General features: G+C 42.5%; 1 protein-coding gene across 3 annotated transcripts in view; it reads right to left on the bottom strand.

The window, feature by feature from the left end:
- GK (glycerol kinase) overlaps nucleotides 1-17118 on the bottom strand; it is a 136379-nt gene that overhangs the window by 20838 nt on the left and 98423 nt on the right. For all 3 annotated transcript variants that reach the window (XM_068268313.1, XM_068268315.1, XM_068268314.1), the window contains 4 exons: nucleotides 15744-15828; nucleotides 12001-12121; nucleotides 10219-10362; nucleotides 10048-10134 (listed from right to left, as the gene is read on the bottom strand). In XM_068268313.1, coding sequence (XP_068124414.1) covers nucleotides 10048-10134; nucleotides 10219-10362; nucleotides 12001-12121; nucleotides 15744-15828 — 437 coding nt within the window. The remainder of the gene's footprint in view (nucleotides 1-10047; nucleotides 10135-10218; nucleotides 10363-12000; nucleotides 12122-15743; nucleotides 15829-17118) is intronic.

Here is a 17118-nt window from a genome sequence, read left to right as displayed (position 1 = left end):
ATTGATCTGGGGTTATGTGAGGTATTGATAACAGAAGCCCATAGTACAATACCGGTTTTATAATGTTGCCATTATTTAAACCTTCTGCACAGCGGTCGCACAAATTAACAGGTGTTATTAAATGTACATGTATGCAGGACAGGAATGTCAAAACACCTGCTTTGCTTTTTTGAACTAGGGGACCAGTTCCCAAAATATAGCCATAATCATAAGAATTATTAAAGTGTAACCAGAACTGACCTTTAACATGATGAGATAAACATGTGTAGATATAGTACCAAGCCTTGTTAGTACTTGCCTATGTTCAGGTTATCCTTTCCTCAATTGCAGGACTGCCATATGCTTAGCACATTTGCAATATGCATGTGTAAAAATTTTTTTTTAGTACATATGCAATCACAAATCTTGTGGGATCCATATTGAATGGAGGCTTTAACAAATCAGGCCAACCATGTTCTTAGCTCTAGGAAAGTACAGTGATGTTATCACCTAGAGATCCCAAGTTTACAGCTATGCTGCTGAGCTTCAGTCCTACTGAATTCTCCCCAATGTCACATACATTCAGCCCAGAAATAAGACTCGAAACACTTAAGGCTACAGTCAGTAGGGGGTCTGCTAATGCAGGTGCAGTGATCACTTCTCCATACTCAAAGAAGCTGGAGAGTGAGGCCATTACTACCCAGAACTGCAAAATCAGGATTGAATGGACTGAGCAACTGAATAGGGCTTGAAAAACAAAAATGAAACCGAGAGCCCAATATGGTGTATTAATTCAAATAAATGAAGGTATAGCATATAGATAGATGGCATTATACTCACAAGTGTGGGTCGCCACACAGGCAACCACTGAACAGGCAGGTGGGGAGAATTATAACCTGACCCCACTCAGGTATAAAAAGTCGCTCTCTGTAGACAGAAGAAAAATGGGGAAACACCCCTCCACCAAGGGTGGACTAGATCAACAATGTAACAGGTATAATAGAGCCTCTGCTATACCTGTTACATTGTTGAGCAACTGAATGATTCCACCAATGACATGAACATTTCTCTTACAGAACTCCTATAAAACCAGGTTTAATCAACATCTAGCAAATGTTCTATATAATCTCGTAAGTGCAGGGACCTCCTCTTATTGTTCTCCAGATTGTAAGCTTGAGAGGGCAGGGATCTCCTCCTATTGTTTCTTATTTTGCTTTCATTTACCATATGAATGTGTACCAATTTTAGTGATATCTCAAACCACACATTAACTACAGTTTGTATTTGTACTTGTATTGCTGGATGTAATGATTGCACTTAAGTGTACTGAACTTGTATATATGTTCCCCAATATTTGTTTTGTACTATGTACAGTACTATATTGGTGCTAAATAAAATACAGCAGTAATAATAATATTAATGCTGTCAAGACTTCAGATTTCCTTGCATCTGTTACAAAATGTCTCACTTGCTTTTAAAGGGGTTCTTTCGCGAAAAAAGTAGGCAGTTAAAAAAGTGTGACAGATGACAGGTTTTGGGCCAGTCCATCTTTTTAAGCAGGATTCTCCAGGCTTTCTTAGTTTTCAACAGCATTTCCTGAACAGCAGTTTAACTGCCAAAATAGCAAGATACCAGCCGGCCTCCCTAATCACTTGCACACTATTATGTCAGTTAGATTTTGCAACTGTTGTTCAGGAAATGCTGTTGAAAACAAAGAAAGCCATGAGAATCCCCCTTAAAGAAAACCTGTACTGAAAATAAAAGTCAAAATAGGCATACACAAGTCATACTTACCTTCCATGTAGTCTACTCCTCAGTGTGTCTTTCTCCTGTCCTGCATCCTATTTGTTCACTATGATCAAGGGAATTTTCCGTCCTCCATTTTGAAAATAGCCATTACCCATAACAGCTTTCTGGTCAGCACACAGTTAAACTGTAACATCGCCCACTTGAGCCATAGGGAAACATGGACATTGCCTGGTACATCAGTTTTCCTCTCAGCTATAACTGACAGCAACTGATATTTTACTGACAGCAACTGATATATTTCAGATCTGACAAAATATTGTCAGAACTGGAAGGGATTATTGTCAGAAGAAAATGGTGAGCTTCTGAGAGGAACTGATGGCAAGGTAACTATGTAATGTTCATTTGAAGTTACCTCATGTGTTTATTTTAAATATTTTTACTCAGTACAGGTTCTCTTTAAAAAGATGGACTGGCCCAAAACCTGTCATTTGTCACATTTTTTAACTGCCTACTTTTTTCGCAAAAGAACTCCTTTAAAAAGATAATAAGTACAGTTATGACCTTGTGCTCATGGCAGTGTTTCCTGAAAAGGTATATGGGACTTTTTACCCAATACATTACCAGGCTCCAATCATGGAGGGTGAAGTTTACAAAATTACAGCGGTTATTTATAGAAGTTATTTTTGGAGTTGTCAGAAGGAGGGGATCCAGATGGCTCTGTAGGACCCAGAGCCTTCCCTCTGCATAGGCAAGTATCTGTTTGTTTTTCAGTTGACCTGAAACCTACAACTGCAGATTGCCATTGGTCCCGTTTCAGCTAATGGGCTTCAACAACCACTATGTTCATGCACCAGGCAGATTGCGGGGGAATTGTAAAAACTCCCACCTTCACCCCAAACAGCTCAGTCTAAGGTTCCATTCTGGTGGATATGTTTTCAGGCTGAAAAGTATGACATTGGGTACCATTATCATCCAAACATCTAGGTAAGAAGTGCCATTTACAGACAACTGTATTTACATGCCGGAGTATGTAATTTAAGGGACAAGTGCACATAAAAGCATATAAAAACTCCTTCCAGATAAAAGTTTTCAAATGTAACCTGTGTCCTTTTTATTTTTTTCACTTTACTGTTATCAATAAGCTAGCCACTTCACACTTTAATACTTTTTTTTTTTTACAGTAAGTTATCTTTAGAGAGGCTCTTTGAGCTGTTTTTCTGAGGCCTTATAACTGATAAGGCATCGAAGGATCCATTTAGAGATGCAGGCTTCTGAATGTTTTCAGTTGGCTCTCAAGGTCACCTGGGATGTGTGATTTTAGGAATGCTTTCATTCTACAATTTATCTTTCTGTGATATGGTTTCTTATACTTGGAGAAATGTGCTGTATAGTTTTATTGAACCTGGGATTGAATTAACCGTGCAAAAAAAAAGAAATGAAAAGAAAACTAGCTTTTAAATTTGTATCCCAACACAAAGATGCACTTTTCATTTTCATTGTGTATTTCTGATAAAATGTTAAGATTTTGTTTTTTATTTAAGCAACAGTGTGAAGTGTGCGCAATCGATATTTCCCTCATTGAAAATTGTTTGAGAAATCTCTTTTTAGGCTTTTAAATATTAAATCCGATTTCACCAGAAATCTAAATACTAATTGGAAAAACCCCACCATTAGCTTTGTATGGTCAAAGCAGTTCATTTGGGCCATTGAGTTTAGCAATACCATGGACCACAATGTAAGATTGCTACTATGGGGCGCCTGGGTGATTGACCACTTTTTACAATATGAACATTTATAAACGTCCTATCTAAGCACCTTTAGTTCAAAACACTAAGTTTATATACAGTAGGTACAGCCATTTTGTTAAATAAGCACAGCTGAACATCGCGATTTCATGTTCGCGAATGCGTTCACAAATTTGAACATTTGCAAATCAATAATTTGCGGCAAGCTCCATTGACTTTAATCACCTGCAAACGTCTGACACCTTCAGGGCATCTCTGTACCCAGAATTTCTTTAAAAAAGGTGTATGGGGGCGTGGCCTGACAGCGATGTGAGCGGCTGTGTCTCGCTGAGCTCCCGCTCTGAGCCTGCTTTTAGTAGCTCTGCCATCATGAACGAGACGTCGTTTGGGGCCCCTGCAGAGTCCTACTTGCTGTATCCCCCTCAAGGCAGAGTTTATCCTCTGAGATGCGGGGAAGAAGGAGGCAGTCGGGGCAGCAGAGATGGGGAAGAAATAAGATGGCACTGGAGCGACACCATTACCTTAAGGTATCCAGAGCTGCACAGGAGGGAGACAAGGCCAAGGAGGTGGCGGCCCGGCTTCAGAAATTTGCTAGGAATCCTGATAAGGGTGAGCAGCACAATGTTCCTACATCTGAAGAGGATTTAGGGGGGGGGGGGGGGGGGGGAATGGGAAGCTGGCTGGGCAAAAACTGATTCTGTTCAGGCTCAGGCAAATGACTGGAATGTGGAAGGGGACACAAATGCTGATTCACAGGCTCCTGCACTGGACAGTCAGGAAACTGACAAAGAGCCTGCTCTTGCTGATATTCTGAGGGCTGTAACTGCCTGTAATGAAGCCATTACTACTCTTACTCAGCAGACTGGTGTACTTAAAAAAAAGGTGTATGAATGGGTGTACCAAAACCCGGACAGTGGATTGGCATAAGTGGAGAAAGGGCAAAATACTCCGCAAAAAAATACGTATTTTACGTATACACCTGAATTAGCCATGCCAAATATTGGTATTATTAGGGAGTGTTTAACAATCCACAGATTCTGGATTATACATTGATAGTTGCTAGAGCAGCGATAGCTAGAAACTGTAATACTCCTGACATTGCATCCATACAGAAACTGAAGTCAATGATGCAGTATCAAACAATGATGGAACGTTTATTGGCTATAAGAGAGAATAGAATGTTGAACTGGATACCGCGCTGGATATGAGATAACTGCTCTAACTGCTCATACATGGAAAGTGTTTGCATAATTTCCTTTGCACAAGTAAGATTTATGCCTCCAATGTTTATGTATTGCTTGCTTACTTTAGTTTCTTTACAACTTGAATATTTTCTCAGGTTTACACATTTTGTGTACTACAGATCTACAGGATAAATTATATTATTTACATAGTACTAACTGAAATTTAAGTAGTACAGTGTATATGAAACACTATATCCACCTAGTATTGAAAGAAGTAGCATTTGCCTGTTAGCTGGGAACAGTGATTGTTCTGTCCTATATAGTTGTAAATCCTAATACAATTGATTAAAAAGAAAAAAAGACATGGAAATACTAATTTTGATTATACTGTTTTTTTTTTATTGCAGGGTGCTAAAGTTATTTTAAACATAAGATGAAAAATGATCTCCTTGGAGAAAAAAACTTAAAAGAAAGTGATATGAATAATGGCCAATTAGGCTTATTCAATTAACTTTTTCCAAAGTTTTCTCCTAGTTGAAACATTTTCATCTCTTTAAAATAACTTTTCAGTACTCTGCAATCGAAATAATACTAAAAAATTAGGTTAAAAAAAGTGCTATCAAAACTATTTTACGTATTTTCTTACCTGCTGGTGTTTTACATTGTATTGACATATTTGAACATATCACTTAGGAGAAAAGGCCAATTGCATATGGGACATAGACTCTTAGCTGGGGGCATCTGCTCACAGTATGTTTATAAATATAGGACAATTAAAATCCAAAATGTAAATTAATGACACAGTTCTCGGGTCATGACCACAGCAAAAGGCAATTAATGTCAGCAGGTTAAAACTTGCCCTAGTAGTAAGGACATTGTGTACTCTTGAGGGCCAGCAGTGATGTGACTGATGTAAAGTTTAGTGTAAAGCACTACAGACAATAGCCCATATCCAATTCACTTTTTCTCCTAAGTATTCTCCAAGGAGAGAACGCTTTGTGCACTCTACAATTGAAAAAAAAAAGCAAAAAGTAGGTGAAAAGCTGTCAAAATTATTCTGATATTTTTTGATTGCTAAAGACCACCTTATGCCTTTTGAAGACCATCTTCAAAAGGCATAAGGTATGCAAATATCACATGGGAGACAACTTAGCAGTAAAAGAGGATTGAATAAGGGCCGATGTGTCGGCACCTACAGTATGTAATGTATAGCTCCAAAAAATGTTTTATTGCCATACAAATTAAAGGGAACCTAAGAAAAAAAGTTTCACTAATCTGAGGCTTCCACCAGCCCCCTGCAGCCGCCCTTTGCCCGCGCTGTCACAGAGAGAGTCGCCGAGCCCCCGCTACCACTAAGTTTCGGTCTTCCCAACTCAGCCATGTTGATGGCTACTGCGCCATCCTCAATCACGCTCCCGCCGCTGGGAGAGTCCGGCGCATGCACATGAAAAAAATCTCAGTCTGCGCATGCGCAGGCAATTGAGGCCCCGCCAGCGCAGTGGCCATCGACTGGCCGATTGGCAGGACCAAAACTAAGTGACAGAGGGACTGGAGACTTGATCTGATCTGTGACAGTGCGGGCAAAGGGCTGCTGCAGGGGGCTGGTGGAAGCCTCAGATTAGTGAAACTTTTTTTTTTTCCTTCTTTCGGTTTAGGTTCCCTTTAAGTCTTTCCTTTCTTTGTAACAGAGTTGTTGGCAACAGAAATTGAGGGTACATTTCTTCAGTGAGAGCACACACAGCAGTAAAGTTTTGTCAGATGTTCTAAATCTTCACAAACCACCAAAAATGAAAATAAAAGGTTTACAAATCAATTACTTCGGAAGACCGTGTTGATATACTATATTTTATAAACAATTAGTGCACAATTATAAGACTGACATGGACAAATTTGCTGGTACTTTTAAAAGCTAATTGTAAATGTACTTTACAACAAAAAAAGGGATTAAAGGAAAATCCCTTGCCCCATTCCTTCTACTAGGATGTTGTAAGATGGCCTATATATTTGTTGGTAACCCAAAATAAAGATCGTAAATAACTGGTTTACAGTCAACATAGACTGCACTGAAAGCAAAAGAGACAGTGGTCCGAGGAGATCAGAAGGAAAATGAAAGACGAGCAATATAAACACTGACACATTAAGACCATCTTCAAGCAACTTGACTTTCCTGTGATAACTCCCAACACTGATCAGGAGCCAAGCCAATTGGCTCCCGATCACAAATTGACTACGATTGCAATTGATTTTAGTGATCACTGAATCTCACCACCAGGGCCGCCATCAGAATTTTCTGGGCCCCATACTTGGCAAACCTACAGGGCCCCACTCACGCCAAATACAATCTGATAGGTAGATGGTGTGGGGGCAGAGCCATGGAATGTAGGGTAGAGTCATAAGCTACTTGCCCGTCACCCATAATGCCCTCCCCCTGCATTGATGCGTGTTCACCAATCATGCAGCGGGGAAGAGGGAGTTGACCACACAACTCCTGTTGTGCCACAGTAGAATAATTGCCAGCAGAGGCTCGAGTGGCATTGCAACTGTTTGGGCCCCAGACCCTTACAAGGCCCAATACTGCTGTCCTTCTTGTACCCCCCTGATGGCTGCCCTGCTCACCACTCCTGTTCAAGATGATCATCATTCTCCTAAGTCCAGTACTGCAGACAGCTTTATATAGCTGCAAGTACTGGGTCCCAGCTTGATGACATCATCAAGCCATGATTATAAGGCTGGCTTCAATGAAGATTTGGGACCAAAGCCCATTGCTGGAACTGTCAAGAGGTGTGCTAAATGCTTACCCACATGCTTCTTCCGATCTCTGCATGGAGGGGACCACTAGACTACAAGGGAAACTTATATAAGAGAAAGGGGAGGAGCACCAGATCATTAGGGAATTTTTGTATAAGGGAAGGTGGATCACTAGACTACCAGGGGGGCACCTAAATTAGACCACTAGGGGGTACCACTAGGACATCACGAAAAAATATAAATGTGAGACCTAGGAAGTCTATATACAGAGAAGAGGAGAATACCAATGAAAGCAATATGGAAGGATGGGGGTCACTAGAGTACCAGGGAAACGTAAGAAAGGAAAGGCTATATAAGGGGAGGGGGGAACCTCTAGACTACCACAGAAAATAGTAATAAATGCCTCTATAAGGGGGGCACAGCAATCTCCATAAATCTGTTACGGAGTCTATAGTCAATCTGTGCCACTGCAGTTATAAACCACCGTGGGATATGCCTGTGCTGTATAAAATCTAAAATCAGAATATTAGAAAGGATGTATATGCTTTAAGTTTCTGAAGCTGGAGGTCAGTCACAGCATATACTGTATATTACAATTGATTTTGGGATCCTATGCACTATGCAGATTGGTATTATAGTGCAGTATAGATAAAAAGAAAACATTAGTAATAGTGGCAGATCACTTGTGGGCTCATATTTAAATAAAAGAAGTAAAATCCTAGACGTGGAAGCAACAGGCCATACAGAAGTGTGTAGCACTGGGTCTCCGATGCAATGCTATTAAAAATATTCAGCAGTGTTTAAATCAATGGGATCAATAGCACCAAAGAGTAGAGATGGATGAGTGTGTGCTTCTTGTGACAAAACCATAGTAATACCCATTAGCACAGCGCAGCATCCATCCTCATCACTGCAGGGATACTGCTGCAGGATCTTCATAAAGCATGACTTATCAGCAGGCTTCCCTGACAGCACTACAGGGGATCTAATGTTATTCGGCATGAAGCAAATATTACTAAGAGCTATAATATGTTCAAAATATGCTGCAGCACAAGTCTCTTATTACCAACAGGTCCTATACACACACACACAAAAAAAATGTGTCTTACATCCGAAAGGCTAAAGGGAATACAGGAGTTGAATGGCTCAATAAGAGTATACGTTGTGCACTGCCAGGTCATCAAACTGATTGTGTCCTGCAGCATCTGAACATACAGGACACTCTAGAGCCATTCACCATCATTGCTTCTCAGCAAGCCTTGTAGTGACATAGAAGATTGACAATTGACACACATCAAACGCCTCACAAAATTAAAGTATTGACCTGTGGTTCACTGTCTTAGTTCAGAGTCTGGTGCCTTACTACTCTGGCAGCAGCAGAAACTAGAGTTCTAGTAAACTAGAAACTTGTTTCCTCTCATTGATTTAGTGTGGTTTTCCATCTTAAAACAGAAGGTACTTGCAATAATTCAGAATTAAGTGTGTAACTGTGGTTAGCCACAATGCACACTGCTGATTATGCAAATGATCTCTTTATGCCCCTGAGGCCAGGCTTGCATCCAGAACCGCTGGCGTATAGTAAGCCTCTACCTTATACATTTTACAGAGCCACATCAAGCCAACATGCAGCCCGTTTCGGACTGTTGGTCCTCCTCTGTGCATGGCAGGGTCTGATATAGCGCTATGGTATAGGGCTTGGACCAGTACATTGGTTCTGTAACCAAGTACTTCAGGTCCGTAAAATCAGCTGGTATAATAAGAGTAGTTTTAAGTGTTATGCGATTATGTAGTGTATCTGTTGGTCTCTACACTGTGGAATTTTGCTGGCTACGCTCACACCATAAACACATCAGAAATTTCTTACTAGAAGGACTAGTACTGTAAGGAAAATGTTATGATACTAAACTATCTGCCACCCTGAATACTGTAATAACACAATGCAGAGCGAACATACAGTATATGGAGGAATGAATACTTATTTGTAGGATATACTGATCCTTCCTTGAAGACATTCAAATTATAGTTTTTTTAAATTTGTACTTAAAGGAATACTGTGGTGGGGGGGGGGGGGGGTGTCAGGGGGAAAATGAGTTGAACTTACCCGGGGGTTCTAATGGTCCCCCGCAGACATCCTGTGCCTGCGCAGCCACTCACCGATGCTCCAGCACGACTCCGTTTCACTTCTGGAATTTCAGACTGTAAAGTCTGAAAACCACTGCGCCTGCGTTGCCGTGTCCTCGCTCCCGCTGATGTCACCAGGAGCGTATTGCGCAAGCACAGACCATACTGGGCCTGCGCAGTACGCTCCTGGTGACATCAGCGGGAGCGAGGACACGGCAACACAGGCTCAGTGATTTTCAGACTTTAAAGTTTGAAATTCCAGAAGTAAACCAGAGGCGGAGCCGGAGCATCGGTGAGTGGCTGCGCAAGCACAGCATTTCTGCGGGGGACCATTAGAAGCCCCGGGTAAGTTCAACTCATTTTTCCTCGACCCCCCTACAGTATTCCTTTAACTTATAGAAACCTGCATTCTGACAACTATACATTTGCCATAAGAGCAGATAAAACAGTATACATTGTATGACTAAGTTGACCCAGGAAAATAAATAAATAAATCCGAAAATGAAAGAAAATAGGTTTACCATTTCCATTGGTTGCTGGTTCTGAGCTTTCCCACCCCATTGATTTCATGACTGCTTTTTTCCAGCGAGCATAGCGAAATTCACTTTCTGGAAGAGAAGATGAATAAACATTGATATTCTGGCCGGCCAATGCTTCTTGTAAATACTACGAGAGCAGTTTGGGCTGTTTACCTTCTGGGTTAATCTGTGGCTCAAAGCGTTCACATGTTACAGCTGTCAAGTCACCAGGGTTAAGACTCCAAACGCCCACTCCTTCAGCAGCACCCGCGGCCATAGCAGCGCCTAATGCCGTCGTTTCAGGCATGGAAGGTTTCACTGTAAATAAAAGCATCAATTCCACATCATCTAGCAACAGAATAGGTCATTAGAAAGCCTATAGCAGCTGGCTACGGTAAAATCTCATGGACTTGTATCATTGGCTCTGGACTGTATTAGGCAAGGTTCAACTTCAGAATCAAAATTATTAAAAAGACTCAGTTAAAAGGAAACCAATCTATTGAATTATTCCTGATAAGCATTGCAAACACCAAAATAAAGGGCTGCTTCACTCGGGAAACAGACAAACGCTAGCATTCACTGATGCTTTTATAGGAGTTATGTCTGCTCAGAGTTCAGCCTTAGTGTATCTAGCATATAAGTATTCTACATGAGTGTAAAGCTGACTGGGGCTCTGTGCTAGATCTTACTACCACATCAGTCTCTAAGGTGTCTATATAGATGACAATTTGTTCCAATTTATAGGCGACTTAGGAGAGAATACACACTTTTCTCTCCTTCCCTTTGTCCCTCTCACTGCTGAGACAAACCCTTATGGGTTAACATGCATCATTGACCTGGATATAGTACGTTTACCTAGTCCTTACAGTTGTGACCTATTAGTCTTAAATGAGTCATTTTTTGATGTTGCATTGCTAATAATTTTCATTATCTATTATTCTTGGTTCCTCTTTCTTGGATGTTTGAAATGTTTGTGGAGATATGTTGTGATCTCCTATACTAAAACATTCAATCAACCATTGCAATTTTCCATCTCATTGCAATTTATTTATCTACTCTTAGTAAAAATGTATTAGGGAGGTTAGGGTAAGGCAGAGGAGAGGGGAGGTTACAGGTTAGGCAGAGGAGAGGGGGAGTTACATGTTAGGCAGAGGAGAAGGGAGAGTTACATGTTAGGCAGAGGAGAAGGGAGGTTACATGTTAGGCAGAGGAGAAGGGAGGTTACATGTTAGGCAGAGGAGAAGGGAGGTTACATGTTAGGCAGAGGAGAGGGGAGGTTACATGTTAGGCAGAGGAGAGGGGAGGTTACATGTTAGGCACAGGAGAGGGAAGGTTAGTGTTAGGCACAGGAGAGGGAAGGTTAGTGTTAGGCACAGGAGAGGGAAGGTTAGTGTTAGGCACAGGAGAGGGAAGGTTAGTGTTAGGCATAGGAGAGGGAAGGTTAGTGTTAGGCACAGGAGATGGGATATTAGAATTAGGCACAGGAGAGTGGAGATTAGTGTTTGGGCATTAGAGAGGTGAAGGTTAGTGTTAGGCATAGGCCTTCAGGTCGCCCATTCGGAAGAAAACTATTTTATCACCTCCCCAGCCAAGGTACGCTGTGTTGTCTTACCTTGGCCACATTCCACATTGGCCGGCCTATTTGGGAACTGGCCACGCTTCTTCAGACTAAATTACCATTTAAAATTTGACCCTTTGAGGTTTATGATCATTAAAAAATAATCACTTATTTGTTTAGGTCTGCAAAGCACACCTATACCATTAATTCTATAAAGTAGGTAAGATATGATGAAATTAAAAGTTAATGCAACACAAATGCCGGCATCCATTTCCAAATATTCCAGCAGGATGTTGCACTGTATCCAGCACTTCTGGTTTACTCTATAACCTAACTAAACAAGGTGAAAATAACATTGGTTAAATACATGTATAGAGGCCAAACTCTGAAGTACTCACCCACGGGGATGCACAGGATATCAGCTTGTAACTGCATAAGAATCTTATTGTTCGTCATGCCCCCATCAACTTGTAACTGGCTCAAAGGAATTCCACAGTCTTGGTTCATTGCATCTAGAATCTAAAGTGAACAAATAACATAGGGGACACAGAGACTATTAGACAAGCATAGTGTTATCAGAAGGCAGAATGGCTCCTTAGCTTGCACGGGGGAACTGTAACATTTAAAAGATATGATCACATCTAAAAAAGAAAGGTCTGTGTATATCAGTTTATGGAGCAGTAGCGTATTATACCTGGTTAGCCATCAGTAAAAATAAGAAGTTTTGAATCAGGATGCCGCCATTTATTGGCTAACTTTTTAGAAAAAAATAATTAGGAAGCTTTTAGCTATTAAGCCTCTTTCAGACTAAATTTCTTCAGTCATATTGAGTTTAAAGAAGGCTTATTAGCCAAAAGCTTACACTTTCTTTTAAAGAGAACCAGAGACGAATGAATAGATTTATACATACCTGGGGCTTCCTCCAGCCCCATCAGCCTGAATCGCTCCCACGCCGCCTTACTCCGCTGCCTCTATCTGCCGGTACCGGGTCCAGTCATTTCGGCCAGTCAGCGCAAGCGCAGTGCGCTCCCTCCGTACTGCACAGGCGCAACTGTAAAGAGAAAGAGGGAGTCCCTGTGGATGCGGAAAACTGGCCACGTCCGGCGGAAGTGAAGGGACTCGGTACCAGCAGTAGAAGCAGCAGAGGACGGCGGCATGGGAGCGATCCATGCGGATGGGGCTGGAGGAAGCCCCAGGTATGTATAAAATTTTTCTATTTTTAAGGTTCCTTCGTCTCTGGATACCTTTAAGGGGGGGGGCTCTTACCTCGAGAGGGGGAAGCCTCTGGATCCTAACACCAAGAAATCCTCTGGCCCGGATGGAGTGTCGTCGATCTGCCTGAGAACCTGTGCCGAACAGCTAGCCCCTGTGCTCTCCTCCTTATTCGAGCGGTCATTATCAGACGGCACAGTCCCCTCCTGTTTCAAGCGGTCCACTATTGTACCGGTCCCCAAAAAACCCGGCAGCACTGAGCACAACAACTTCCGACCAGTGGCCCTAACTTCCAACATTATAAAGCTACTAGAGCGGCTGGTTCTGGCCCACCTGAAGAGGCACACGGATGCCCTCCTCGACCAACTCCAATTTGCTTATAGGGCTAACAGATCCGTGGAGGACGCCATCAACGCCAGTCTGGCATACATCACTGAGCACCTGGAAAGCCCTGCCTCCTACGCCAGGATCCTGTTCCTGGATTTTAGCTCAGCGTTCAACACGATCTGCCCAGACACCCTGCTCACTAACTTGACGCAGCTCGGAGTAGATCCCACCCTTCGAACATGGATCAAGGACTTCCTGACTAACAGAACGCAACAGGTGAAACTCGGCAACTGCTATTCCAGAGTCAGAATCACCAATACAGGGGCTCCACAAGGCTGTGTACTGTCACCACTACTGTTCTCCCTCTATACCAACAATTGCATATCATCCACGGACTCTGTGAAAGTCATCAAATTTGCAGACGACACCACTATCATCGGCCTAATTGGCAGCAACGGAGAGCATGAGTACCGCAGTGAAGTTGAGAGAATCTGCAACTGGTGCATAGACAATAACCTAGTACTCAATGCCGCAAAGACTGTTGAGCTAGTAGTAGACTTCAGGAGGAACCCTCCTCCCCTCCCCCCTGTACTCACTGGAGGAACCGAAGTTTCTAGGGTGACATCTGTGAGGTTCCTCGGCACGACTCTCACTAACAACCTGAAGTGGGAGCAGAATACCACCAAAATTCAGAAGAAATCCCAGCAGAGGTTGTTCTTCCTGCGCCAACTGAAGAGATTTGGCATGCCCAGGGAGCTGCTGACCAGCTTCTACACTGCCACTATAGAATCCATCCTCTGCTCCTCAGTCATAGTCTGGTACACAGGCGCTACAGCCAGCGATAAACAGAAACTGCAGAGAGTCATAACTGACGCAGAGAGAATCATCGGGACTCCTCTTCCACCTCTTGATCTCCTCCACCCCGCCAGGATGAGGAAGAGGGCCACAGCAATCTCCCGTGACCCCTCCCACCCAGGTAGCCGCTATTTCAAGCTCCTCCCACTGGGCCGCCGCTTCAGGTCTATACCATGCAAAACCACCAGACGGAAGAACACTTTCTTCCCCCAAGCGGTACGGCTGCTGAACTCCAACCCCTGACAGGCCGGCCTACTGGCATGCACTAGCGGGGTCTTTCGGTCAGTTATTATTGGACTGCTCCTGCACGGCAGGTAGTAAAGCACTGACTGCTGACCCAGGACTATCACTTGTGTTGAACAGATTTATACCATCACTGTAGTTCTAAATTGTTTATGTGTGCGTCTTGTCCCTTTTTACTATGTCTAAGCCATGTGAACCACGATCAATTCCGAGTATAGCTCTCGCTGTATTTGGCGAAATAAAAATGATTCTGATTCTGATCTCCCTTTGACAGCCCAACCCAGCACTGGCAGGCTGGAGAACCTGGCCACAATATTCATCTACGCTCTTGCACAGGCGCAGTAGCGGCTCTCTACTCAGAGTCTGGTGGAAATAGCCAACTCTGATCGAATCCGCTCTACTGCGCAGGTGCGGATGGCTCACGCCTGCGCAGTAGAGTGGAGTGGACATGATCAGACTCTGCTATTTCTGCTGGAGCCCAAGCAGAGATGCGGTACTGCACATGCGCGCAGGTCTACAAGTGCCGACAAGGAAATCTTGGGGGTCCCCGCACTGGATTCTCTATCATGCGGGGGATAAGGGAAACCTCTTTAGGATGCAGAGGCTTCTCAGTCCCAAGGTAAGTATCCCCCAGGTGCTCTTTTTTCTGTTACAAGTTTACTTTAATGCTATTGACCAACTCAAACACAACATTTTGTATGAAAGGGGTTTATTGTAGAGCTGCAGACCTCAACTGGTGACAGGGAGAGACAGGAAGAGAGGGTGGGATGACTCGGTGTGGGTGTGTGTATATCTCGGATCTAAGATATAAATTTGAAAGTAGACATTTCCAATCAAAATCATTCAATGGCAGCCTCAGACTGTAGTAACACACCTCTTCATGGGTACATGTAATAAAGTACTGATATTCTACTACTTTCTTCCGATAGTAAAATATTGATAATGTTTACCGATATTTTACTATGACCTCACCTGACCCTACTCTAAGACAGAACCCTCCCTCTACCAATGCCTAACCCCAATACCCCCCTCCCCCGGTGGTGCCTAAACCTAAAATCCTCCCCATCGCGCTTAAACCTTAACCTCCTCCATGCTGCAAAACCATGAATGGCGGAGATAGAATTTTGGGCACACAGAAATTGGCACTATAAATACAGTAGCTCCGCTGCCACTATATATAGCTGCAGTTTCCAGGTGCCTAAAATTCCATCTATTGCCGCTAATCACCGCTCCACTCAAACAGCGCCACAAAACAGTGTTTAGTGGAAAAAAGGACGATGTCGTAGGCTGCAATGATATAAGCCACGATTAGTGGCAATAGAGGGAAATTTGGGTGCACCGAGGCGTCTGATAAAATGCGTCAATAGATGGAATTTTGGGCGCTCGGAAATCTAGGCTGTAAATAGTGAGTACCTCATCCCCTTTTTTCCTGGTGCGCCTCTTCATTGCAAAAAAATGATAATATGTACAAGATCCACACTTGTTACTTGTTCGATTTGCTTACCTCTCTAGTCTGGAAACACACAGCTTCAAGAGCAGCAAATGCAATGTGGTTCTTGTTTGTGAACTGGGTGAGCCCACAGATGATTCTGCAATTAAAGCAACAAGAGATATATTACTTTCTAAATTAATTGATGTCAAGTGGTCATAATTTGGTTGCATGAGATAAGAATCACAGTTTAAAGCACACCTGAAGATCTGTAGGACTGCCAGGGAAATAGAATTGTTTAAAAAGGAAATAAGTATGGCAGCCTTCATATCTCTCTCAGTTCAAGTGTACCTCAACAAAGTCTGTGAATGTGAGTTTTAACCAGATAGTGAGAGTTCTATGCTCAGAGAGAGATACTGCTTGCTTGGTAGATGGAAAAAGGCATTATTTCTTAAAAAAAACAACACGGTTCACAGACAGAAAACTGTCAGGGTCATGGCATAACACTGTTGGGGGGGGGGGGGGGGTGGATCACCACAATAGCATCCATACAGATGTCTCTGATCTGTTTGAGAAAAGGTAAAGATTTCTCGTGGGAAAGGGGGCATCAGCTACTGATTGGGATACAGTTCAATCCTGGGTTAAAGTTTAAAGTGTATCAGGGACATATCCATGCTAATGGGGCTGGAAGAAGCCCCGGGTAAGTAAAAAAAAAAAATCTTTGTGAGTGGAGATCTCTGGTTTTCGTTAAAGAGGAACTCCAGTGAAAATAACATAATGAGAAAAAGTGCTTAATTTTTACAATATTTATGTATAAATGATTTAGTCAGTGTTTGCCCATTGTAAAATCTTTCCTCTCCCTGATGTACATTCTGAAATGTATCATATGGGGACATCTTTACTGCTGGCAGGTGATGTCTATGGACGGAGATACTGGTTGCTTGGCAGTTGTTGGTAACAGCTGTTACTTCCCACAATGCAACAACTTGGTCTTGATATCACACTGTGGGAGGGGTTTCACCACAATATCAGCCATACAGAGCCCCCTGATGATTTGTTTGAGAAAAGGAATAGATTTCTCATGTAAAAGGGGGCATCAGCTATTGATTGGGATGAAGTTCAATCCTTGGTTATGTTTTCTTTTTAAAAACAAATTCTGTTATTTCGTGAAAAAAAAGTGGTTTCCAGATTACCAATCTAAAGTAATGACAGTATACAGATCCTGTGATCACTGTACAACAAAACCTGATTGTCCTTTTAAAATGTTATAATCCGGTTTCAAAAAGTGGAGAAGAAAGAAAATCCTTTGTTGTTTTTTCCCCATTTAACAGAGAAGCACCTAAAAAGGGGGGGCTGTAGATATTGAAATTGGTTTCTGTGTACTCCCAAGGAATATACCTGAGGCCAAGTAACCATTTTCTCTTTTATATGAGAATTTGTATGATTACTG

Source organism: Hyperolius riggenbachi, chromosome 2 (genome assembly GCF_040937935.1).
Source record: "Hyperolius riggenbachi isolate aHypRig1 chromosome 2, aHypRig1.pri, whole genome shotgun sequence".
Taxonomy (NCBI): domain Eukaryota; kingdom Metazoa; phylum Chordata; class Amphibia; order Anura; family Hyperoliidae; genus Hyperolius; species Hyperolius riggenbachi.
This window is presented reverse-complemented; position numbering and strand designations above follow the sequence as displayed.